This window comes from Numenius arquata, chromosome 2 (assembly GCF_964106895.1).
Source record: "Numenius arquata chromosome 2, bNumArq3.hap1.1, whole genome shotgun sequence".
Classification (NCBI taxonomy): Eukaryota; Metazoa; Chordata; class Aves; order Charadriiformes; family Scolopacidae; genus Numenius; species Numenius arquata.
The window spans coordinates 80,459,225-80,484,183 of record NC_133577.1 but is presented as its reverse complement, the minus strand read 5'-3'; the positions used below and the strand labels follow the sequence as shown (position 1 = coordinate 80,484,183).

Here is a 24,959-nt window from a genome sequence, read left to right as displayed (position 1 = left end):
TAGTTCAGCAGAGACACCAAATGGTTACATTGACTTTCCCGGGATGTTAGTGTCAGGGGGTAAATCATGGAATTTTCAGAATTAGAAAGGATCTCTAGAGATCATCTAGTCCAACTCCCCTGCTAAAGCAGGATTGCCCAGAGCACATTACTCAGGACTGCATCAAGGCGGGTCTTGAAAATCTCCAGAGAAGGGGACTCCATGACCTCCCTGGGCAGCCTGTTCCAGGGCTCTGTCACCCTCACCCTAAAGAAGTTTTTCCTCATATTTAAATGGAACTTCCTATGTTCCAACTTGTGCCCGTTGCCCCTCGTCCTATCGCTGGAAACCACTGAAAAGAGTCCGGCTCCATCATCCTTCAACCCACCCTTTAGGTACTTGTAAACATAGATAAGGTCTCCCCTCAGCCTTCTCTTCTCCAGGCTAAAGAGCCCCAGCTCTTTGAGCCTTTCCTAGTAAGGGAGGTGCTCCAATCCCTTAATCATCTTAGTTGCCCTACATTGGACTCTCTCTCTGGAACTGGGGAGCCCAGAACTGGATGCAGTATTCCAGTTGTGGCCTCACCAGTGCAGAGTAGAGGGGGAGAATGACCTCCCATGACCTACTGGTCACACTCTTCCCTATGCAGCCCAGGATTCCATTGGCCCTCTTGGCAACAAGGGCACATTGCTGGCTCATGGAAAGTTTGCTGTCCACCAGGACTCCCAGATCCGTCTCCTCAGTAGCGCTTTCTATCATCATGAATGACCATGACGATTTAATGTTTGTAAAGAGTTCAAAATTTTGTATTTTACAAACATTGGGAGAAGTGACTGCTTGCAAGGCGTATGAGGAATTGTAGTTACCAGAAGCACACTGTCTGAATGATACCTGCATATGAAATGTGTGTGCTATCCAGTCTGCACTGAAACCAGTAGCAAAATTCTCCCGTTAAATGTGGCAAAGACTTTACCTCAACCATTATTTTGAGGAATCGATAGTAGAAGTAGCATAAAGGTGATTTTTTACTTGTCCATGTACAAACTATTCTTCCAGTTGTGTTTATTGCTAGCTCTGACATTTTCATGCTTAGTTTTCCTAAGGGGATGCTGCAATCCTGAATCTAGCCCTGTGTCTGCAAGGCACAGCTATTGTTAGAATGGCACATCTATATGCACATTTGACCAGTTTCCAAATTTTTTTACAACTCATTTTATTCTTGAGCACCCGAGGTAATGATAGTATATGAGCCCACAGCAGTGGCTGTCTGCATGCTGGTTTTATGTCCGTAACTGCTCTAAAATACAGTTTTAATACAGCCTTACCAGAGGTCTTTGGGGGCAAGAGTCTGTAGTTTCAGCCAGCAGTAGCTACAAGTTGTATGAGCCAGGAGTAGTTTTAATTTTGCAAAACACTTCTTTGCAAGTGCAGGCCCAAATCATGCTGTGCCTTGGACTTAGATTCCAACTTGCAAGCAGCAGACTTACAATGATATGATACGTTACAATGTGTTTTAAGAAGGCCTGAGATATCAGAAGGAGAATCACAACAGGGCAATTCAATTTCTGCAAAAGAAAATTAAAGCATAGGGTTAAAACAGGAATGAAAAAAGTAGGAACAATGACAGCTGGGTCCATAAGGGCTATCATGTTAGCAATTGCTGAAGAGAAGAGGTTTTCCTCAGCAGACGCTCCAAAACATATATGGGGCTTAGTCACATAGGGATTGCCATGGCCTTATCCAACGCATCCTTGTTGGGAATTGGGTGGTGCCCCTGTAGACAGTGCCCCAACAGGAGCAGAGCACTGCAAAGCTGCTGTGACACTCTCTGCCACAGTTTTGGAGTCTGGGTGTTTTACTACTCTGTGAACCTGGGGAGGAGGAAGCAGAGAAGCAGCGCTGCTCCTATTGACCAGCCTCCCAGCAGAGAAGCAAGAGTAACACCCTTTCTTTAAGCCTTAGGGAAAGGGTTGGTGAATTTCAAAAAGGGCCACCACTGCAGCACTGTGGAGCTGTACACAGTGGAACGATTGCAAAGCATAAAGAGAAGGGAGAGGTGAAACCTGCTGTGAGAAACACACAATTCTACTAGTGGTGAGGTGGGCAATATTGCTAACGAGAACCCCTCTCTCCACGAGCGGGATGTACCCTGACAGATGCCAGCCAGAACAGAGGGAACTGCTTGAAGCATTCCCAGATGCATGAAGGACAGACTTAAGACTTCCATGCTAAATGCAATTAGAGGATGTGTGTATAATTGAACAAAACACTAAATTTCAAACATAGCTCCTTTCTTGGGTCTGTTATGTGTTCTCTTTAACTGAAGCAGGACCAGAAGTCCAGGAAGAAGGGCAAACTGAAAAACTTCTGTTCCACAGCTGCTGGGAGATACAGGTTTTGAACACCGCTTTCTAACCTGAGCCTCAGTCTTCCAAGGTGAATTCCTTGCACTGGAATATGCATTGTTTCCAGTTTGGACCTGGATTCTTACATGGTTTCAAGTGTTCAGCTGCCTTAAGAGCATGCAGGAAACTCCCAAATGCTAGCAAATGGTTGTTTGTTTAAATGGAAGACAATTTCACAATTTACTTCTATTTCTATATATCCCTAAAAGCATATATGCTCCTGATGTCTCCAGTTAGCCTGCTAGTGTTCATTTTCTGTGAGCCCTCTGAAATTGGAGACCCTGTTTTAATGTGTGTATGTGATTGTGTTGGGCCTGTGCTCCTTTCCACAATGGTGACCTTGCTGCTTGGGCTGTCAGCATGTCCTGGTGAGCCAGGATGCACCAGGGCCAGGGGACTGGAATGAGAAACCAGGAAGAATTTCCTCCTCTGGCTCAGCTGCGGAGATGGCCAGATTCAAGCCTGAGCAGTGTGAGGAGGAGGAGGTTCAGCTTCTCCCAGGGCAGCAAGAGATGCTGCAGGGAGAGTTTACCAGGGGGTTCTTGAGTTGGCAGTGAGAGCAGTTGCTGTTCAACCCAACTAGACAGAAACACATCCAGAGAAGTCCTGCTACAGGCATACGGGTAGGTAGTGCTGGGAGCTGGCTGGCCCCAGGGCACTAGCTGCACTTACTGCTCGCTATGTGAGGACTGTCTGCTAGGACAAGTGTGTGAGTTACCTGGGCTGAGCCTGGAGTTTTCCAACACGGCTTTACAGCACATGAATTATTCAAAAGGAAGAAAGAAAGTGTAACCAGTTCTGCAACAAAAGAGACTCTGGCCAAGCACCACTTCCTTAGCTCTCAAGTACTGCCCTCTCCCTCTCCTCCCCTTCTCTTCATGTTTATACTAGGAATAAAGGATTTCAGTGCAGGCTGCTCTCCTGCCTCACCTAACCAAGAAGAAGTGTTTTTTTCCCGATATTCCCTTCCTTGTAGGGGAGTTGGGACAATCCAGACATTTGGTATTAGTATTATGGAGACATCTAAAACCCAGAGACAGGTGGCCCATGCAAGGAGCCAGGGGAGGAATGGAGGGGGGGTTGTCCAGTCCTTGCAATGCTTTGGCTCAGGTTCACATCCCAATCACTCAGTTCAAGCACCCAAATGAGGAGTCTGCAAGTGAAAACAACTCAGATCTGGTTTGTTTCTCTGGAGGAACTGATTTTTCACTTTCTTTTTCCTTCCTTCTCTCTGTAGAGACTGAGTAGACCAAGTTCTGTACAGAAGTTAGGGGGAAAGTGTGGCCTGGAAGGATGACCTCAAGGGAGCAGAGCCACAACAGCTAGCCTGGGGGCACCACACGGGTGGTGGCAGAGCAGTGGCCGGGGTTCGTGGGTGGGCAGCTGCCTGCTTACCTGTCCTCCACACGGCAACTTGCAGCTGGGGTCTTCCAGGGGAAATCAGTTCTTCTCCTGCTGTTGGCCTGATGAGGCACAAGACAGGCTCTTAATTTAACTTTCCTTGGGAAAGCAAGGAGAACATGGAAAACACAAAGCTTTCCATTTTTCGAACAACCTGGAAGGTTTCTGCCTTTCCCTCCACCCAGGGAGCAGGGAAGGGCTGACAGTAGCCCAAAACCAATCTGAAATGGGTTGGTTTTTCTTTTTTTTTCCTTTTCATAACCATAACTCAGACCTTGCCAAAAGCAGAATTTTTTTTCATTTGACTCCAGCTAAAGCGCAGGCTGGATGAGCATACTGGCCAGCTGCGTTTCCGCAAATATTTTCATTAAATACTTTCCTCCATGCTAGGAAAAGTGTATTGTCATCAGGAAGTCACGTTGAGTTGGACAGGTTCACCTCTTTCAGCCAATTTGAGTTTCAAAAATGTAATGCATTTGATTTAAAACCTGTCTTTCGTTGCTTAGTCAAACAGCATTGCACCAATGCACTTCTGCGTCTGTCTGCCCAAGGGCCCAGGAACATCAATAATAAATGACGAGGCTGGGGAAGGTGGCTCTGGGTTCAAACCAGCAGCTGCATTGGGGGGCACAGAGCGAATAGGAACTGTAGCTTGCAGTAATCCCCTCCCTACAGAAAGGCCTCGTAAATGTTTAATAAACTTCTTTCCCTTGCCATAGATGAGGTCTTATTAACGAACTGGAGTGGCTTGAGGACAGGTATTGTGTCCGTTACTATAGCACCACCTTGCACAGGATCTCAACGTGAAAGAAGCAGGGGAGGGAGGGAAGGAGGGAAGGAGGCACCGAGGATGAGCCTCAGCCAGCCAGCCTGAGTGAGGTTCGCCCGTGGAGCCGGCAGCCGCGTCCTGGCCAGACAGGGACACCGGCCCTCGGCAGCACCTCCAGCTCCTCAGCTGCAGCCTCCGGACTCGCTGCCCCCATACAGGTACCCAACCCCTCACAGATGCACAGTGGAGCTGCTGCAAGTGCACCACACAGTCCCTGAGTGCTTCCGAGGGGGTCTTGCTCCAGAGATTTCTCTCGACTGACTTTCTGGCTTTGGAAGATTTGGTTTGATTTTTTTTTTTTTTTTCTTTTCTTCCATGTTCCTTTCTTGAGCAACTGGTTGTTATTGCAGAGGTCACCGAGGGGACTGGTGGAGGTTCCCGAGTCTGGCATCCGGAAAGATGACAGCAGAAGTGAATGCTTGTTAACATAAAGGATTTACTGAAGAAGAAAGACAAAATGCCTTTCAAAGTGTTCGGTTCCCTGAAGGAAAGATTTTTTAACCCGGGAAAGGAGGAGGTGAAGAACACCCTTAGTGACTCACTGGGGAACCTGAGAAGGTAAAATCCTACAAAAAATTCCCAGACAGGTCCATTGGTTCAATTTATTAAAGAGAAATGAAGGACAGAAAAATGTAGAAACATAAAATTAGAAGAAAATTAGAAATTAGAGTTGCAAAATTAATATCTGAGTTCAGGTAGTGAGGGACACCTTGCTGCAAGAGAGAAGATGTAAAAGGAGCACTGTTAAACAGTATATGACTATAGATAATGGAATATTTATATTAAGGAAAAAAAAAAGGGTGAAAATAAGTTATAAAATAGTGTTCTAATATTACAAAGAGCATGAAAAAGTGTTTTAATTAAAAAACTTTTAAATAATTAAACATGAATAATTCTGTGGTTTAGCTTGCATGCAAAAAACTGATGATTTAATGGGAATTAACAGTCCCAAATGATGCCACTCTTGAAATTAGACCTAGTGTTCCTGAATTACAGAGGCTTTTATGAAAATCTTGTTCCAAATCAATAAGAGAAAATGTATTAAGTATAGATGTGTATGTGTGTGTTTACTGACTAACAAAGTAGAAACAGGGGAAGCAGCTGTTTGCTAGCAAAACCAGAAAAAAGATTAAAGATTTTTATCTTAATCTGACAGTTTATGAAGCAGCAAACGGAGAGATTTTTTTTTTTTTTTTGATAAATGAAAATACAATGTAACAAATGGCCAGTTTCATAAAGGGGGAAGAGATTTCTTATTTAAATGGAAGATTATTTCTATTAGTAATGGCCACTGACAATCTTTGTTTGTGTAATCAATAGATGAGAGCCAGAGGGTTTAATGGCATTTCTTGCGTTCTTGATACTAAGTGTTTCAAATCTTTGTATGGATCAGGCCAACATTTTAACTGAATGTATTTTTAGTGATTGAATTGTATTTGCGTTTATATCTGTCCCGTTGCCTTCTTTTGGGAATGTTATTTTGAGTCGAGTTGCAGTTCTTGGCACATCTGAACATGCCTTTGATCACAAGAAAATGTATAATATTTTATATGTATTATACTACAGCATGTATATGCAAGAAAATAGGCACATATTCTTTTAAAGAGGTTACTAATATACACTGGCAGATTGCCAGTTACACTATTTCTATACCGTGTGAACAGAGTATCTGTGTTCCCCACAGTTTCAACTTAACTTTTCTTCATTTACAGTATTATAGATAAAGTCTGATATTTTGCTTGCTTTTTTTTTTTCACTTTAGAATACTCTACAGTAATTCCAGTGATTCAGTTTTTCTTTTAGAATATCAAGTTAAGTCATTTATTCAATCATAAATTCTCTTTGCTGTGGGCTCTGCTGGCCAATTTGACCAAATACATGTAGGGTTTGTATTTAATGAGTATACGATGTGGCAGTACGCTGGGTTTGAGATGTGGAAATGATATGCACACTTTAAATTATCCAGATTACTCTCCTCTTGTAGCCAGGTATCAAGGATGTCGTGCCGGTTCTTATGCAGTTGATAGTCTGGCATCCAACTTCAGTAACATTGCTACTGAATCAAACCAAACCAAATCTGAGTTGAGATAAAAGAAAATTTTCTGGACTTAATTATTTTCTGTTTTAAACATATGTATACCAGTGTCTGTCTTAGATGTAGTAACCAGTGGAGGAAATAATCCAAACAACAGAAGTTTTTCTACTATGCGTGCAATCAGATCTAAGTAAGAACTGCTGCAAGTTGAGCAGTCTCTTCAGAAGTATGAAGTCATATTTGAAGGTTTCTGTAAAGAATGAAACATGCGTATTTTTAACTTCATTCTCTACAGCTTAGCCTACCAACAGGAGCATACACTTTTATTTCTACATGATGGTACATTTGTATACATGCCAGTTGCAGCCCCAACTTTACTCTTGATCTAATCCAATTGGCTTTAATATGGTGTAAATCAGCAAAGAATTTGGTTTCTCTTCTAGCATTTGACAGGTGATTAACTATATTGATGCACATTCTTGATTGGGTCTCCAACTGTGATTTCACTGGCTGCCGTGTGGGATCAAAACTAGCAAAGTGGATAGAAAAATACTTTTTAGCTGTGGTAAATATGACGAGTCTATGACTTCCTACCACATTTCCTCTGTCTGGAAAACAGCAGAGCAGATCCAGAAGCCAGTGTCTGCAAGACCAGCTGCCAGATACCGGCTGGTCCACAGCGATTGTCCATGGACAAGTTCAATTGCTAAAGCACAGGCAGCATAAAGCAACTCAGTGCCTCCTCACAGCTGTGTAACAACCTCATGTTATTTTGTGGGTGCTGCAAAACAAGAATCTGCCCACAGGAGGTTACTTTAGGGTTGCTGAATCATGGAAAGCAGGCAAGAGGGACTGAACCAGCAGGACTGGAGAGGTGTCCTCTCTCTAGGCTGTTGCCAACAGTTTCATTTGTGAGATCCTAGAATGTTTTAGATATTTTGTACAAAATAATTCTGTATGCAAAATTGGGTTTGTTCTTGTTTAGTTAAATACAGTGGGGCAGGAAAAAAAAAGTTAGAGGATTCAAGGTTTGGATGAATGGATATCAGAGCCAGGGCTCTGCAAGCCTTCTAAGTTTCCCAGAAAAGAAAGCTTTTCCTGCAGAGCTTCTTGTCATGCACAAACTTTGGGCCTTTTGTGAACTTAGTGTAGTCAAAGAAAAATTCATGAACTAAAGCAAAATCTCAGGCTCTGCCTACTCGCCTACTCTGAGGATTTTGGGAGTCTTGGACCAGCTAATGGCAACTGTGGGCTTATTGATGAAGCGGGAAGTGACTCAGTGGGTTTACAACTCAAATAATGTCACTGTTAATGTGAAAAGTCATATGGGCCATGTCACTCAGCTGCTGTATGTAGCCTGGGCCCTGATGGGTGCAGCTCTGACTGCTGCAGATGTCCCTTGATGAATTAGACAGCCTAAACTGCTAAAAACTGCAACTTGAAGCTGGGCCATATACCCGTGCATTGGCCAGGGCCCCTCCCCCTGAGCTGGATCATAGCCTTAGTCCTCTCAAATTTTTCCTTTGCACACAAGTACAGAGAGTTTAGTGCACTGCAGCCCATGTGCACTGTGAACACACTGCGGGGTGCCCAGATTAAACTGGTTTGAGAGTCCTGCGAGGCCTTTCATACAACGGTGTTAGTGCAAGGGCACAATACACATGTGCAGGGCTGGGCTGCAGCACCCAAGGGACATCCCTCCAGCAGATTGAGGCGATGCTGAGGAGAAACTGCAAGGCTGCCCTGCAGCCTGGGAGTGCAGCACCTATGAGATGCAGTCCCACAGGGCACACGCTGGAGACAAGCCATGAGTTTCATGCAAATACCATGCAGAAACCAGCCAGAGAGTTACCACACACTGAGTGACTCAAGAAGGTTTGCCTGTCTGTACTGGGATTTTGTACCAATGTATCAATTGCAGGATATGGTATGGAAAATTATCACCTGGGAATATCCCTAGAGAGTAAATGAGATCTCAAAAGATTGTATCTGCTTTCAGATAAATGCTATTTTTTGATAGTCAGGGTGTAGTTTCTGAAGTTAGGCCAGGATCATCAGTAATTGTTGCATCACATGTTGCATGTGATGATTGATGGCGTGTGATTTGTTGGCGTGAGATTTGAACATTGCGTATGATCGTGCTACAGCTGCCTGTGAAAGACTGTAATATCTGGTAAAAGTCATTATAGAATGTGTTCTAACACGTGGCAAGTATTAATATTTGCCCATTATTGTAGAATCTATGTGTTTTTAATCAAATGAAATTAAGTAATATGATTCTAGTCCACCTACTTTATGATTTTAAGAAATAACTAATTCCTATGCTAAAATCCCATAAACAGAGATTGCTGAATGTATATATGTTCTAGGGATTTTACTTATTATTGATAGGAATTTTTGAAATTTCTTTCATTCTTCCAAAATTCTGTATATACCAGAGTAATGTCATTCAATAAAGAAGAGAAATTTTGCATACAGTTATTACGATATTTAGGCACAGAACATGGATGCAGATATCTTCAAACAGCTTAGCTCTCCTTACGTGCCAAGTGTTGTGTGTTTGCTGAAAAAAGGAAACTGACTGATGTAAGGACTGAATATTTCCTGTGCAGCTAAATGCTCTTGTATGTTAGTCAGACAATTAGAGGAGAGCCCTAGCTCTGAAGCATTTTTCTTTGAAATCATTGATGTACAAGAAGTGAAAATTTTCAGTGGCACTGCCAAAATACATGGATCAATTGGAAGATGTATTTCTCATCTTTTCATGGAGTTGTCATACTTTCATTATATACATATTCAATAAAATAAAGCCAAAAAAAAGCTAGTCAGACATTGGTTCTGTGAATGTCTGCACTGCTAATGCTGCATCCTGGCTCCATTTGGACTGCTATTGCAAAATAGTTCTCCAAGACAAATTTGCTATGGAGTGGTTAACCTTAAGCTTTGGGGGTATGGAATATACTGTGTGGATTTGGGGCCACAGACCAGTCCTCAACTTGTTTTTTTTAATGAGTAGTTGAATACAATAGCAAAACCATTAATTTCTTTGCAGAGGCAATGTTGGCCCATAGCACTAGTCCTGGCTCACCACTTTTAACAGTGAATTTAGAGCAGAAGGATGTTTTCATGCCTATCTGAACTGACAGCCAGCTGAAAATGTCCAGATCGGTACAGATGTTTTGGCTTTGCATAATGTGTCTAATCCTTGCCAGCTGTCCAAAATAATGCACCAATTAAAGTCTAATGTCTCTCTTATAAATAGAGAGCCTGGTAAAGGTATAAAAAATTGAGAAATTGTGCTTTGATTTAATTCAATCAGTATCTTATATTATGTTAGAGGAAGACAAATTACTTCTTTTGGTTTGTTAATAACTCTTTAGAGATGACAACAGTTCTAAAAAATAATTATTCTTTTCATTTCCTGAATTTTTGATATTTTATTCAGTTTACACCTACCTATATTAGCACACAGAGCATGGAATATATGGTGTCTTCTTTTTAAAGTGCCTGACTGCATTACTCTCTGTACTTTCATTTCACTAACAAATGCTGTTTCCCTGCCAGTGAATCATAAGATCTCAATCACCTTCAATAACACCACAGTAATATCACATTTCCTGTGTTACCTTGCTTTAATGCAAAGTCTTCCCTCCAGCCTGACAATGAGCTAATGATCTAACTTTGCAGTTAGCACTGCTTTGAGCAAGGGATTAAATCAAATAATCCTGGAAGTTCCCTTCTGGTCCCAAACACTCTGATTCTAGTGTTTCTTGGAAATGTGAGCTGATGGACATTTTTCTTTTTGCTAAGGCTAGAGCTGAATTAATGGTTTTATGATATGATGTATAAAGGAATAATATAGTAAATGATGTACAAATTAGCCTGTAGCTCTAAAGCCTAGAAATGCTGAGATTTTTAAGTGAAACTTCATGTTGGAAAGGTATATTTAAGTCCACAGGAAGCAACCCAGGAAGCCATACTTACCACCTATATTTGCAAACCCTTTAGTATACAGTAATATCCATTTGATTATGGGGAGTACATTAGACTTACAGCAACTGGAGAAAGCTGCGATTAAATCAACACTGTTCTCCCAAAGACCCAACCGGCTACTGGGTAGATCAGCCAGGTGTAGCCCATCCATATATGTTCTGTCAACATTTCTTTATAGCTGATTTTTATATGGAAAACCAAAGTGCATTGGATTTCAAATACACTCAGCCAGATGCGTGAAAGAGGGAAATAAGTTACTCCTTATCAGAAAAGAGTGGATGAAATAATTTCATCATCTTCTACAGCAAGCTGGGCTTCCTTTAGATTAAGTAACCGTTCATATTTTCACAGTACTGGGAGTAACTCCATGGCAGACACAAAAGGGGCTGGATCCTGAGCTCACTGCTTCAGAGCAATGCCAAAACTGAAAGGCTTTGTAATGCAGCTGCTGACCGAGGCCTCCTTTTAGTAAACACTTAACCTTAAGCTCATGGATAGTATCCAGTGGCGTAGTCATGTATTCACAGCTAATCGTGTGCTTAAGCGTTTCAGCATGTCAGAAAACCCATATTCTGCATTTAAAACAAATGCATGGAAGGCTAATGTTAGGGAAGGAAGCATTTAGCTCCTGTCCAGGGGTACGTATTCGGTTCTTTCTCTCCTCACCTTTTTTACCAGAGACATTCCCTGGTCCTGCAGCATGGGATGTTAATAGCTCCAATCAGATTGGGAGAGCAAATTAATTTTTAATTGCACTATCTTGCAATTCCAGATTACATGGAAGTGTTATTTTGTTTAATATGAATCTCTCAGCTGGGCTGCTTGTAGGAAAAGGAAAGTCTGGATACACAAAGCTGGAGGAGCTGCACTCCCATGTTAGTTGGTAGCCTGTGGGCAACCTCTTGCAGGCTGAAATGGCTGGGTATTATTTGCTCCTATCTCCTATCTTCCCTCCCAACTGCACTGCAGTTGCCACACCAAATTTGATCCCAGGCAAAGCCCTTTTTAGCCTCCACTACTGAGGAGTGGCGAATCAACAGCCCAGAAAGTCACTGTCCTCCTTCAGATCTCATTTAATATTAAGCATTTTACACAAAAGGCAACAAGTTCAACAACAGGAGTTGCAGGGGTTCACCTTGCAATGACATAAGTTCTTGGAGCAAAAGGATGTTTCAGAGAAGGGGGGGACATGTGGCTTCAAATCCCTTCAGGCAGAGAAAGTTTGGTCCTGGCTCTTTTACATCTTAGATAGGGGCTCTGATGTCAGAGCCTTTTCTCCTGTTCGGTATAGTCCTGATTTTTGTCTCAGAGGTGAAAACAGATTCAGAGGGAGTTTTGGGCTAAGCAAACCCATGTTTTTTGCTGTATTTGCCCTTTTCTTGAAACCAACTGCCAGCTCTGGTAAGTGGATCTAGTTAGAAATTATGATTAATTTTTTCATATGTATATTTTCCTAACAACCAGCAGAATTTATCACAACAGAGCTCCATTTAGCACCCATAATTATGCTCATGAATAGCTTGTGAGCATTTTTCCAGCTAGCTATCTGGCTAGGCGGCTCGAATTTACAAACTTCAGAGGTTGTTCATAAAAAAGTGTAGTCTATGCTGCCCTTTCACAGGCTGCCCAGCACTAATTCATCACACCACCAAGAGACAAATGCCCCACAAGGACATGATTTAGTGGCTGACTGGAGAACTGCCCATCTACATTTCAGCAAATTTTACTGAGACACTAAGGCATCTTCATTTTCTCTTTTTTTTTCCTGTTTAGGAAAATCGATGGCACCAACATAGAGGAGGACCACATTGAGCTGACAGAAGAGGGGCGGCCCGTGCAGGCAAGCACCCGCAAGCCAGCACCCTGCGACTGCTACTGCTGCGGGCTGCCCAAGCGCTACATCATCGCCATAATGAGTGGCCTGGGCTTTTGCATCTCCTTCGGGATTAGGTGCAACCTGGGTGTTGCCATTGTGGAAATGGTGAACAATAACACTGTCTACGTTAATGGGAAACCAGAGCTGCAGGTGAGTAAACATCTTCCTTTCACTGTTCTGAGCAGACCCTACTGCAAAATCATCCGAGTGCCACGTATCTAAGTGATGTGTATACATAGATCAAATCCAGAGATGTGAATTTGGATGCACATCGATGTGTAGCTGCTTAATTCCTATTTAAGTCTCAAAGTCACATTAAAAATCTGTAAGACCTGAGGGTCTGCAGTATCACAGAGCATGTAAGTAGCAGAAACAAGAACTGAATTGACTTGCATGTCTATCAGGTCCCTGATCATTCAGTCGTAGACAGATTTTGTTGTAGTGGCAGAAGCTTTAACTATTTACTATCTCTCAAGGAAGCGCTCTCTGATGCTGCTACAGAAGGAATGATTAATTGCTCTATATAGCACTGCACTCACTCTGTTCAGACCAATAGGTGACTTAAAGTAGTCTGGCAATAAGGCAAGAGGTTTTTACAGCTTATTGATAATGTGGATTGCTGTCTAGAGGTGTTCAGATCTAGGTGTGAAGCTATTTTCATATTTGCAGTAGATGGCATGTGCTTCTCCACAGATGCCGACAAACCTTTAACAATGCACCCAAGGAACTGCAGGCTCAATGCATTTCTTAGTTTCCCCAGTCCTGCTTTTGTACATGACTGTGATATCATGAGTCCCTTTATGGACTTTATGAACTTGAACCTCATTTACATTTGCTCTACTTGTTGATTTATTTTTGCATACTGTCATAACAAATTCACAGGAATATTGACTCTTACCTGAAGATTCTTCATGGGCTGAGGTCTAGCAAGAAAGCCACTACAGAAGGACAAAGCATAATCAGACCATCCCAGGGAACGGAGGCTTCTCCCAGCCCATGGATACCCTTTGTTTGTCAGTACATTCTCTAAAACAAAACACATCTCCCAGAGAGGCAGATGCCTTCTCTCGTGTTGCTAGAGGTGAATGAAAAGCTGTAAAATTATTCATCGTCTTTTGTCCCAAATATTTTAACTTTTGGTACAAGAAAACTGCAGAACAGATCTATAGTAAATTTCCAAAGTTAAAAGAGTATTTCTGATCAGACTCACTAAACTCTAGAAAGATTTACCAAAGTTAATGAAGAGTTTTCCAGTTCTTCATCATCTGCAATCTCCTCTGACCAGCTTCTGCTGCTTAGACTTGCTGCTGAATTCATATTTATTCAGTCTAATTCCTGGTCCCTGGGGTCCCACTGTGACCTTCTGGTTCTATATTTCACCCTGGAGCAAGAGAAAGGCCTGCATAGGCTGGAAAGCTCAGAAGAGGCATTTTGAGGAAATTTGGACAAACTCATCTCACAAATCTCAAATATTCTATTTGGGCATGAGCACCTCCTGATACAGGAAGTTTTTCCATGTCTCACGGTGTTCCTGCCATCTTTCTCCCTGCAGGTCAAATAAGGAGCTGCTTTTGGTTGGTTGGGAAAAAAAATCAACCTACTGGGGAAAACTGCTTCTTCTTTATACACATAGAAAGTAATATAGAAAAAAGAGATCTTCAGGTTTATCATTCTAGTTTTCATTTTTCTGTAGTGTTCTAGTCGCAATTTTAATTCAGAATCTAAAAGACATCTGTGCTGCTTCCTCACATAATGCTTAGCCCTGCTGTGTGATTAGCATAAAAACAATCATGAAGCAAGACATCATGGTTTCTCTTGGCTCCAAAACAGTTCTTCTGAACTGAGGGTTCAAGAAGGAAAAGTTGGCAGTGACCTTACATTAGTGTAATTATACTAAGCCAGGCCCTATATGATGTCCTTGAATGGAGGGCAGGAGAGGACCTTGGATCCACCTTTCTTTTCTTCACTTCCTCTACATTTTCCCCTGGGCTTTGGCTATCCCTTCTCTGAACAAAGTATGTCAACCATAGTCATCAGAGAACAGGAATGTCCATATTCAGGTAGAGCCTCGAGAAGACTGAAACTGCTTGGTATCCAAGGATGAGGTGTATGGTGAAAGCATTTCTCTTGGCTGCAGGCATTTTTGACCAGGAACCATCTATGATCAGCCTGTGGGTGGCCTTCTCTACCCAAATCCAGCCCTACAACTGGCTTTTAATAAAATATAAACTGGTCAGATAGCTAGTGTTACCTAGTTTCATCTCCAGACTGCCTTGTCTTCAAATGTTATGCCTCCCCGTAACCCTCCTCCTGCTTTTTCTGCTCCCATGCCACTTACTGCAGATGGTGGATGGTCAGAGTTTGGCCCTGACAAGGAGAACCATAGATAAGCCTGACCAGGAAGCTGATCAGCCCAAAGGACCTAAGTAACCTTGATAATCTTGGGGAAATGGATATGTCCATTGAAAGGCATCAGGTCCTTCTTGTAATGCTGAGCAGGCTTGGAAACAGAGGTTTGAGGACTAAGCAGCCTAGGGGGAAGCAGTGACAAGCGGCAAAGAGGAACGTCCAGCGTTAGCTGCCTTCTGTCTGAATCATTTCCCCCTCCTATCTACCCTACTGAAAGTTAAGAGTAAAGCAGTAATCTCACATGGGAGTCTGACATCCCTTGGCCTTAACTGGGGGGTTTCAGGCTCAGCGACACCAGCCTGCGTAAAGAGGCTGCCTTGATCTGGAGGATGGGATGACCTCTGTGTGACTCCCAAACGGTGGTTATCTTACAATGAATATGCTTCATCTTACAGCTTTTTTTCTGTTTCCTTTACAGAAAGCCCAGTTCAACTGGGATCCAGAGACGGTGGGACTCATTCATGGCTCTTTTTTCTGGGGTTACATTGTGACACAAATTCCAGGAGGGTTCATCTCAAACAAGTTGGCTGCTAACAGGTAAGAAAATAATCAAAAGAATTAAGCTTTGCAGCCTCACGACTGTTTTACACTGTTTAAATGATGATTACCAAAATAGTGAATTAATGTGTTTCAGAAATACACATCTGAAACTGAGTATGCAGTATTTATGTCTATAACCAAAAATGGAACTAGATTTCCATTATGGATCTATTGCTGACTCTCCCAATTTTCTTTGTTCATCCCAAATATTTACACATTTCTTCTCTAAACAATAGTGCTTTCTTAGGAAAATCACACATAATGCTTCAGACAATGATTGTAGCATTTGTCTTTCAGAAGTTGCCTTAGTGCTTTTTAGCTCAATTTAACACCAAACAAGAATTTGCCAACAAAATTTGACCTTTCTCCTTTAAAAATTCCCTGTGTACTGAAGCTGGGCATGTAGGAATTATAGAATGATTTATGTTCTGAAGACACAAATCCATCCTTTTGCACACAAATACCCTTGTCATGGCTGATACAGTACTGGCTGTAAGTAGGATTGCCTAGAACTTCTAATAGAGCCTCATGATTTCCGTTTGGTGGACTCTGAGCATCTATAAAGACTTTTTCTGTGCTTATTGTGTTTGTGGGCTGATTTTTTTTTTAATTCGACTGCTTTTGAAAATGAGAGTAAGAAAAGTAGCTAATTTTGCCAAAGCTAACTTTGTTTTTGGGCTTTACTTCAAAAAGTCTTTAGAACTTGGAACATGATCACTAGAGAGAAGGAGACTTTCTGAAGACAGCTGGTTGTGAATGAGCTCATGAGATGTGCATGTTAAGAGCATTTGGGATCTTCAGATAAAAAAGATGGTTGGTACTCATGCCGTTCTCTACAAACAAGACACGACATCTACAAATGCTTTCAGAATTTGAAAAGGTCTTTAAGACCAGTTATATATTGTTTTCTCCCAAATCTAAATACTTTCCTCTTTGCATTCTGCAAAGACCTATATGGGTTACAAGGCTGCCTGGGTGTTTTTCCCACCCATATGCCCTTATGGAAATGACTCCAGGACAGAGAATTGCCCAGAACTTCAGTCCCAACTCCCCTCTGTCCATAACCAAAAGCTATACAGAGTTCAGTTTGCACTGCTTCTTCAATGCTACTAACATCCTCAATTATTCCTTTCACAAAAGTGCCTAAGCTGAGTATTTTTCCCATCTGCCAAATAAGCCAAACAAATTAGCTAAGCTTAATCATTTTCCCTGCATTTCTAGTCTTGCCACCAGCTTTTGCAGCAGAAGGGCCCCAGAACACAGATGTGCACACTGTTGGCTGAATAATTCAGCATATTATTAGTTTGGCTTTTGTTTCCTTAATTTTCTTGCAAACAGTAAAATCAGCCATGTTTACAATGTAACTCAATGCTTTCTGTCAGCGGACTACTTCCTTAGGTACGTGTTGTGCATATGCACAGAAAGCTGTATTTCTGTCCCTGTGAGAGTTTCAGACTCAATCTAATGCTATACTACAAAATCATGTTATGGATTTGACTATCATAACTGGGTTTAAGAGTAGAATTTGCTGAGGAACAGCAATATCCCAAAAGCTGACCTCAAAAAGAATTTCTGTTGCAGTAATAGGATTCACAGGTCTGGCTAACTCCATGTTTTTCTTTTATTCCCTGTTTACTCAACTGATTTCAGCTTGGGTAGATTCACCAGTGGTGCTGAGTTTCTGTTTGAGAGGGGTTACTTGCTAAGACACAGATCTGGGGCCAGCCTGTGAACCCACCACCCCTAGATAAAAAAATGCTTTCTTTTGTCCCAGCTGCACTCTGGCAGTGAGATGTATTATTCTATCCTATTACTGACATTACAGATCTACATACAGGCTTTTTTGTCACCTGCTAATTCCTACTGAACACTGTGCAAACTCACATATACATGGATGCCCCCACCCCAGGCACTTCTCTAATGCAAATAGGTATCTGTAGTAATGTGGGATTCAAATGAATCTCAGAACAGCTGAAAATATTGAGTTCTTTATGGTTTTGCACTAAAGCCATCTAACACCATGTCATTTTCTTTATCCTTTCGTTCAAATTTGTGTAGGTCTGCATTCCACCAAAACGTTCATGAACCATTTAGTGGTATTATCCTTTTAACTTGCTGCTTATGCTCAAACATGCATCTAAAAGTAATTTCCTCATTGTTTGGTGGTGACAGGGATACATGAAACATAAGGCACCTCCTGATACTGGTTTTCAGTAACAGCACCCTGCTGGGCAGAGGAGTCTGTTGCTGAAGAAGTCTGGTTTGATCCCAAAGTGGCAGCTGGCTGGGGATCATGGCAGTGAGAAGAGAAAAACACGTGAATGAACTGAAAAGAACTAGGATATTTTTACTCATGGTGGGGACCAACTTCTTTGGGATAAATGGCAGTAAACTGCTGGAAAGGTGCTGCCTCTTTGTGAAAACACTACTCAATCTCTCAAATAGTAGCAGAAGAGTGACTGGTTCTGATTCAGTATAAATGATGCATTTACAGCCTAGGCATATTAAGAATTGGCGCTAAATGAAGAAGCAGAGATTGGAAACTCAGTCTTTAGAGCTAGCTGTTTGGCTAATTAAACATGTTCTCTTTCTTACAGCTTATTCTTTCACATGCCTATTAATATTAATTTACATAATTTCTGGTAGTTCCCTGAGACTGACGATAACAGACCTGATATTTGTATTAGTGGCAAGGAGGCAAGGTGCAAAACTTTTCTTCACTGATCATAATAGAGAGCTAAGTAATACTTATTTCTCAGTTAAATGTTTACTTGGCTTTGAAAGCAGTCTCTTAAATGTCAAGATATGATCATAGGCTTTGTATTCTAGCTCAGATTTTCAGACTGCTTTCTACATAAATCTGTTCCTTTGTCGTGTCTCTCCATCAGTCTACCCACCCTCTTTGCTTCTGTGTTCATCTGTTGAGAGCTTTTTTGTCATTCATATTATGAGCATGGACTGTTGTTTTTGTCAATAGGTGCAGAGAATTCAGATAAAACAGTGTTCGTCTCTGACTGTAGATTCTTCACTCTGTGCTGCTGCTGTTAATCCTACTTGTGAATAATATGACCAGATTCAAAAAACAAAGTGACATTATTTCCTATGAATAAGTTTTAAAAAAGAAACCGAAATGTAAACAACTGAAATCCTTAAAAAAAATAGAAGAAGAAAAGAATGGTAACAAATGTTTTAAAAGTTTATAAATATTTTGAAGTGGAGCATGATAAACAGCTATGCATAATAAGATCTGTGTATGTCTGGCAGAAAAATAAAAAGGGAGAGAAATCTGCTGTTGTCCAAATCATATGATTTCTGATCAAATATTTGTCTAATACCATATATTTATCAGAAGGAAGCTTAATGTACCTTTCTGAAATGCCACTCACACAACAAGACAATTCAAAGCTTGTTAAATGTCACGGAATTTGGGTAGTTTGAAAAAGGAACATAAATTATGGTCCACAAACAGCAGCATGCTGCTAGCTAACATCAGTGTAGCTAGGAGTTGAGGGCCTTGAACAAAAGAGGCTGCTTTATTCTCAGGTTGTCACCTTGAGTCCTGGAGCAAGAGAGGGCAGCTTTGGGCTGACCTCCCATATCCTAAGTGCTGTGGTCCCCAAGGCCACCAACTGCTGCAGCTTTCTATCTGCAGAATGAAACATCTGCCTCACAATGGCAGTCCACGGGGAGCCAGACGTGGTTGCTTTGAATTGCAGACAACACAAAGAAGACAGTTAACTACTGAGGATTAGCAGTAATCCATTCAATTTAATGGTGCTTAGCCGTTGTGGAGAACTCTTACTGCCAGTTCTAATATTTTTCAGTGCTGTAACAGGATCTTAGAGGGGATCCTCATGTATATCAGCTTCCACAGATGCTGGAGTAATGAAGCCTTGATATTCAGAGAGCACATGACGCAGCTATTGAACCCCATTCATTGCACAGAAAGGAAACCTGAGGCTACAGTCAGCCAAATGTGAAGATATATGAAATCTAATCAATCAAGTACAGCTCATTCCTATGAATGGTAGTAATTTAAGTGATTGTTCCAGCTGGCTGTCCCCAGTCTCTTTCTTGGTTTCCAGTAGTGCGTTTTGTGGTGCAGCAGCCTCAGTTTTCAAACGAGCTCCCCAGATGTCCTTTCACAAGCTGTGCAGACAGAGATGCTTTTCCCTTGCACTGCAGCATCAGTGCCTGGCAAACCTGCAGCCTATGGCATACTGAAATGACTGCCCCTGTAGCCCAGCTTTCTTTCATGTCTGGTGTCACTATTTTTTATTATTGACATGGGGCAGAAAGTGTGCACCACTCTTCAGTTAAACATAGGAAAGCCCATGTCCATGCTGCAAAAAGCTCCCACAGACTGTGGTGAGTGAGGCAGACATGGCTTTGAATGCTACCCCAGGGCCTCTGAGTGGCCTGGTCTTTCAGGGATGCTGCTTGGATCCGTTTTCACTACAAGGAGGTTTCTGCTGTCTGTTTCTCTAATGGGTGCTAACATTTGGGAGGCTGCAAATGATTTCCCAAATGCACTGGGCTCCAGATGCATTTAGAGCCTCAATTGATTTGTTCCCAGCTGCAGCAAGTGGTCTTCCCAAGCAGGGTAACATGATGTTTGTATCGTGTTTTTCACAGAAGTTGTCTCATAGAAATGCCCCTTCCATGTCATAGTCACAAAGGACACTTGTAGCTGTTATTTAGAGAAATGACGTTGGAAAGGAGTTGATCTCAAGCAGCCCTGTTGCATATTATAGCACCAGCAAGTGGAACTAACCAGCACACACCCATGTTCAGAGAGACATTTCAACCAAACTTTACCTGATTTAAGTTAAACCCTATTGATATAACAGAATTTAAGTACTTCCCATGATTTGAATGCTTGTCTCAGTTCAGGACTCTATATATAAACAGCTTAGCTTTCAGTACCAGCACCCATATCTATTCCTCTGATACAAAGAAAAATCCAGCAGATTTAAGTATGTATAAAACCTCTGTTCCATTCAGAGAAGAAAATGTATTGACCGTATGGGGATTTATTCCCTTTTGCCAATAAGGGGACTTTACAAGTATTTGGGTTGGTGAGATCGTGGTATGTGAGATTGTCTCTGCGACTGTACCCAAGAATACCATTGCTTCTGAAAAGTAAATGATAACTATATTCCCTTTCGTGTTACTTTTTTTCTACAGGGTATTTGGAGCAGCTATCTTTCTAACATCTACACTGAACATGTTCATCCCTTCTGCAGCAAGAGTTCATTATGGCTGTGTGATGTTTGTAAGGATTCTGCAAGGTCTGGTGGAGGTAGGAGCACTCACTATTTTGGTCCTTTCATACATCATTTGGTTTTGCAGATTTGATTCTAAAAAATCGTAAGATCTTTTGGTCAAGTTTTCTGATAAATCTACATTTTTACTCGTTACTTATATAGGATGACAATTCTTTTAATTATACCAATTTATATTTCTCAGGTTTACTTAAAAAGAAAGGAAAAGTTTAGGTTTTGGTGCTGTAGTTCGATCTATTGTAGTTTACTTTTGCCGTCCAGTGCGTGTACCAAACAGCATTGTTACCCTAGAACACATTACCGTTTAAGTGGTTATCCAAACTAGTTTGACATCTTCATACCCAAACAACAGAGCTCTTCCAGGCTTACCTAACACTTCTCACATCATTCCACGGTGACAAACAGCTAGACAGGTTGGACAGTATCAGCATTTGCTTGATGTAGGAATGTAGCGAAAGCAAATTATATGATGTGTGAAATGTTTGACAGGGGGTCACCTACCCAGCTTGCCACGGGATGTGGAGTAAGTGGGCTCCTCCGCTGGAGAGAAGCAGGTTGGCCACCACATCGTTCTGTGGTAAGTTGGTAGGCTTATATGGTTTAGGTAAGTACATATTCATATTAGACGTATTTTATTAATTTCACTATTTTGAAGAGAAATGAAAACCCTCTGCCCTTTGTTGCATTCAGCTTGTAACTGTGAGCTCAGGAACCTGAGAGCCTTTTTGTTTAGTGGTTTAGTACCTTCACCATTTTATCATTTAAATCCAGCTCGCAGAATTACTCTCATAGTAAACTAAGAGGGGTCTAGAGGTGCCACATGAGAAATCACTTCTTTTTTTCTTTTTTTCTTTTTTTTCTCATTTGCTCTGTCTTTTGGGATTCCATTTATTATACATATTGAACTGACCCTCCTAAACAAGCATGCACTTAAAAGATTATATTAAAAAGACTTGAATACTTTACGTTGACTGCTCAATATTCTGCAGTGGAGGTGATGTAACTTGTTGCCACTGGCTCTTCTGCTTTACTTTGTTTCGAATTATGACCAGGCTTGTACTTTGTTCTCTTCTCTGGGTCCCTTTCCAATGCTGACAGCTGGCCTTCTGGAAGATGGCTTATGGGAAATTTCAGAAGACTTTGAGGAGAGGAACCCAGTGGAAAGATGGGAGAAATCAAACTCTCTTGTTCCTCTTGGAATGTTTCTAGCCCCTGGAAAGAGTCTCAAACCTTGTTATGAAGCAGGGAGTGGGAAAAATACTGAGGTTTTACACCTTTTTCTTCAAGGAAATACCTTATTTTTGTTTACAGCCACACTAATTAAAAAAATACATATATTTTGCCAGAAAAGAGTACTGTGAGTGTAGACCTGTCTGGTCCTTTCCCAGGTCTAGTTTGAGCTGTCCCCTCCTCATACACTAATGTCTTCACATTCTTTTGGTAACCCTGCAATCTTCAATTAGCTGCTAATTCCAGGGAAAACATTGAATGTTAGTATCATCTCCTTACCAGCTCCAGACTGGGTTTGAGTAGATGGCTAAATGTAAGGATGGTAAGGCATAATCCAAATGTACTCCCTTTGCTTTTTTACGCTAAAAAGTCCAGATATGCAGATATGCAGAATACAGGGCAGGAATGGTTCTGCTGTAATTTCAAATGCACTGTGTTGGCAGTGAAGGAAAAGGCACTGCTAGTTACTTCACTCTGTCATTTCCCTCTAAGACATCCTCATCATCTGTATTTGGTGTGTCCCTTCCTGTTTGTAAAAGAGAAATTGGAACAGTGAGTGGATGTCTAATAATACTGGAGAAAAATAAGAAATAGTAGGACTTCAAAGAGTAAGCAGTTGGGAAAGGTGGACGAGAAAACAATGAAAATAAATGCAGGTGGTGGGGTAAAGCCAGCTGAAGATGAATGTTTATTCAATAGAAAATGTAAAAGGAAAAAACAGGCTGCCCATTGGCAGTGGAACTGAAAGACTGGGGAAAATACAGAACTAAAATACAGGAGAAAAGGTAAAAGGAGAAATGGAATGAGAAAAAAACCAGCTTTTCGTATTATGGGAATTTTATTTTTACTACAGATGACTCCAGGATTTAGTGATTATTTAGGTGTTTCCATTTTCAGAACAGACTGAAAGAGAAGCCCCTCCACCCTCAATGCTCTCTCCTTGAAATCCTAGCACTGGGTAGAGAAAGATCCATCCTGCAGCCCAGCACCCATTTTAGTGGCTACAGGTCGCTGACTCTTGCACTCAAAACGTGCACAGGAACAGTGGAATTAGAAAACCCCATGTTAACCAGGATCCTGGCTTCTCTGACTATATTCTTGTCTGGGGTTTTGCTATTGCTGTAGGAAAAATAAATTACACAGAGAGGAGAGAGAAGGGTTGCTGTGAACCACTGCAGAGAAGTATTTGCTAATGAGTAGAGCATTAACAAATGTTCATTAACAAAGTATGTTATACCTCAAAACTACAAGTATCTCATTTCCCAGACTAATTCAAAACAATGCTTCTCACATGTGAAGCCATTGGCACCGTCCTGTATTAAACCCAAATGTCCATATTACATGAATTCTCCCTAAGGTCTTCATGGAAATTCCTTCCAAGCACTTAAATACTCATCTTTTTCTACAAGTCACTTGGAAATATATTTCACCAGTATTATCTATTTCCCAATCAGAAACCTTGGTGCAGACCACTTTTTAATCCTTTTTTTTTCCCTGCCAACTTTTGCCTATTTATTCCAGCTGTTTGTTCATGCTGCTGACATGAACTAAACAGGGTTAAACAGACTCAGGGTTCTTCTGAACACCCCTTCCACCAGTAGCGCTGAGTTAGAGGGATGATGAGGGCCTCCCAGCATATCTGCAACCACCAGGATTTCTGGACACTAAGGTTTCTGAAGTTTGGGCCATTAGCTTCTCTGGAGCTCACCTCATATGCCACAGGGTTAGGAGGGATTCCCCACTTCAGTGCATACAGTTTATAATGGTTTACCATTAGTTTCTACTTTGCAAATCCCATTTACCTACAGGGCACAGCACTTCTAGCTGCTGAATGAAATTGGTGACCCCACACCAGTGAGGGCCAGTCCTTCCCACCACCACAAGCTAAATTTTACAGTTGCCATCCCGTTCCCCACGTTCACAAGAAAGCATGGTGCCAATCAGCCAGAGGTGTCCCTCCAGTTCTGCCCCCGTGAGCATCTACACTGGAGGCTGGGCTCACCTATTATAGCTGACATGTTTTCTTAATCCTTTTTTCTCCTCAGGGTCTTATGCCGGTGCGGTGGTCGCCATGCCACTGGCAGGTGTGCTGGTACAGTATATAGGATGGTCATCAGTCTTTTATATTTATGGTGAGTTGCTTAACATAAAGGATCTCTGCGACTAGACTGGTACTGCCAGCAGTTTTGTTAAACCTGTATAACAAATATGGATCAAAGTTGTTTTGGGGATTGAAGATGTTGCAAATGGGTATTCCAATTTATTCCCTCCTTATTGCAACTTCTGAAAGCTTTTATTTTGAAATCATCTGTTGTAAAATGTTTTAAAATTGTAATGACCAGGCTACAGTCCATGGTCACCCAGTGATAGGGTTGTGTGCAGTTGCAAAGGTTGTTCTGTAGCACAAACACTCGCATGGTAGGTGTTCTGGAGCACACACTAACAGTGAATACTGCAATATATGCTGCTGATGGGGAGCTGAATGCCTCTGAAACCTTCTGCCCTGAGACATCTACCCCATGCTGCCCACCGTGGGTAAAGCAATGCCACCTTTACATGAGGTACAGCATCTCGACTGATCCGTGGTGCCTCGTGCTTCCCCCCGTGGTACATAGCAGAGCTGGCTCAAACCTGGCCTTGAATATCAGCAACCCAGTTAAGAAGGGTTTTTTCTGGAGACGCAGAATGCACCGTAAGATTTGCTGTCATAATCTGATCATGAAGTTCTTTTATGCAGATTGTGACCATCTTATGACCAGTCTGCTTTTTTTCTTCCCCAGGTCCCACATAAAGCTGTGCTTCTCCCTGCTCTCTTGCCCATGCATATCACATAATACAAGTGAAAAAATGCTCAAGCACGTTGCAAGCAGGCATACAATACACACAGAGTTAGTTATCATAGTTTCTTCCTTCCCTGGGCATATTTTCTACACAGATTTGGTTTAATTGACTCTTGAAAAAAAACTTCAAGGCCTGC

At 41.7% G+C, this 24,959-nt stretch overlaps 1 protein-coding gene across 1 annotated transcript in view; it reads left to right on the top strand.

The window, feature by feature from the left end:
• The first annotated feature begins 5,029 nt into the window (after nucleotides 1-5,029).
• SLC17A8 (solute carrier family 17 member 8) overlaps nucleotides 5,030-24,959 on the top strand; it is a 28,344-nt gene continuing 8,414 nt past the window's right edge. Inside the window, exons 1-6 of the mRNA XM_074167033.1 lie at nucleotides 5,030-5,172; nucleotides 12,416-12,668; nucleotides 15,346-15,464; nucleotides 20,655-20,769; nucleotides 21,242-21,329; nucleotides 24,028-24,114. Coding sequence (XP_074023134.1) covers nucleotides 5,030-5,172; nucleotides 12,416-12,668; nucleotides 15,346-15,464; nucleotides 20,655-20,769; nucleotides 21,242-21,329; nucleotides 24,028-24,114 — 805 coding nt within the window. The remainder of the gene's footprint in view (nucleotides 5,173-12,415; nucleotides 12,669-15,345; nucleotides 15,465-20,654; nucleotides 20,770-21,241; nucleotides 21,330-24,027; nucleotides 24,115-24,959) is intronic.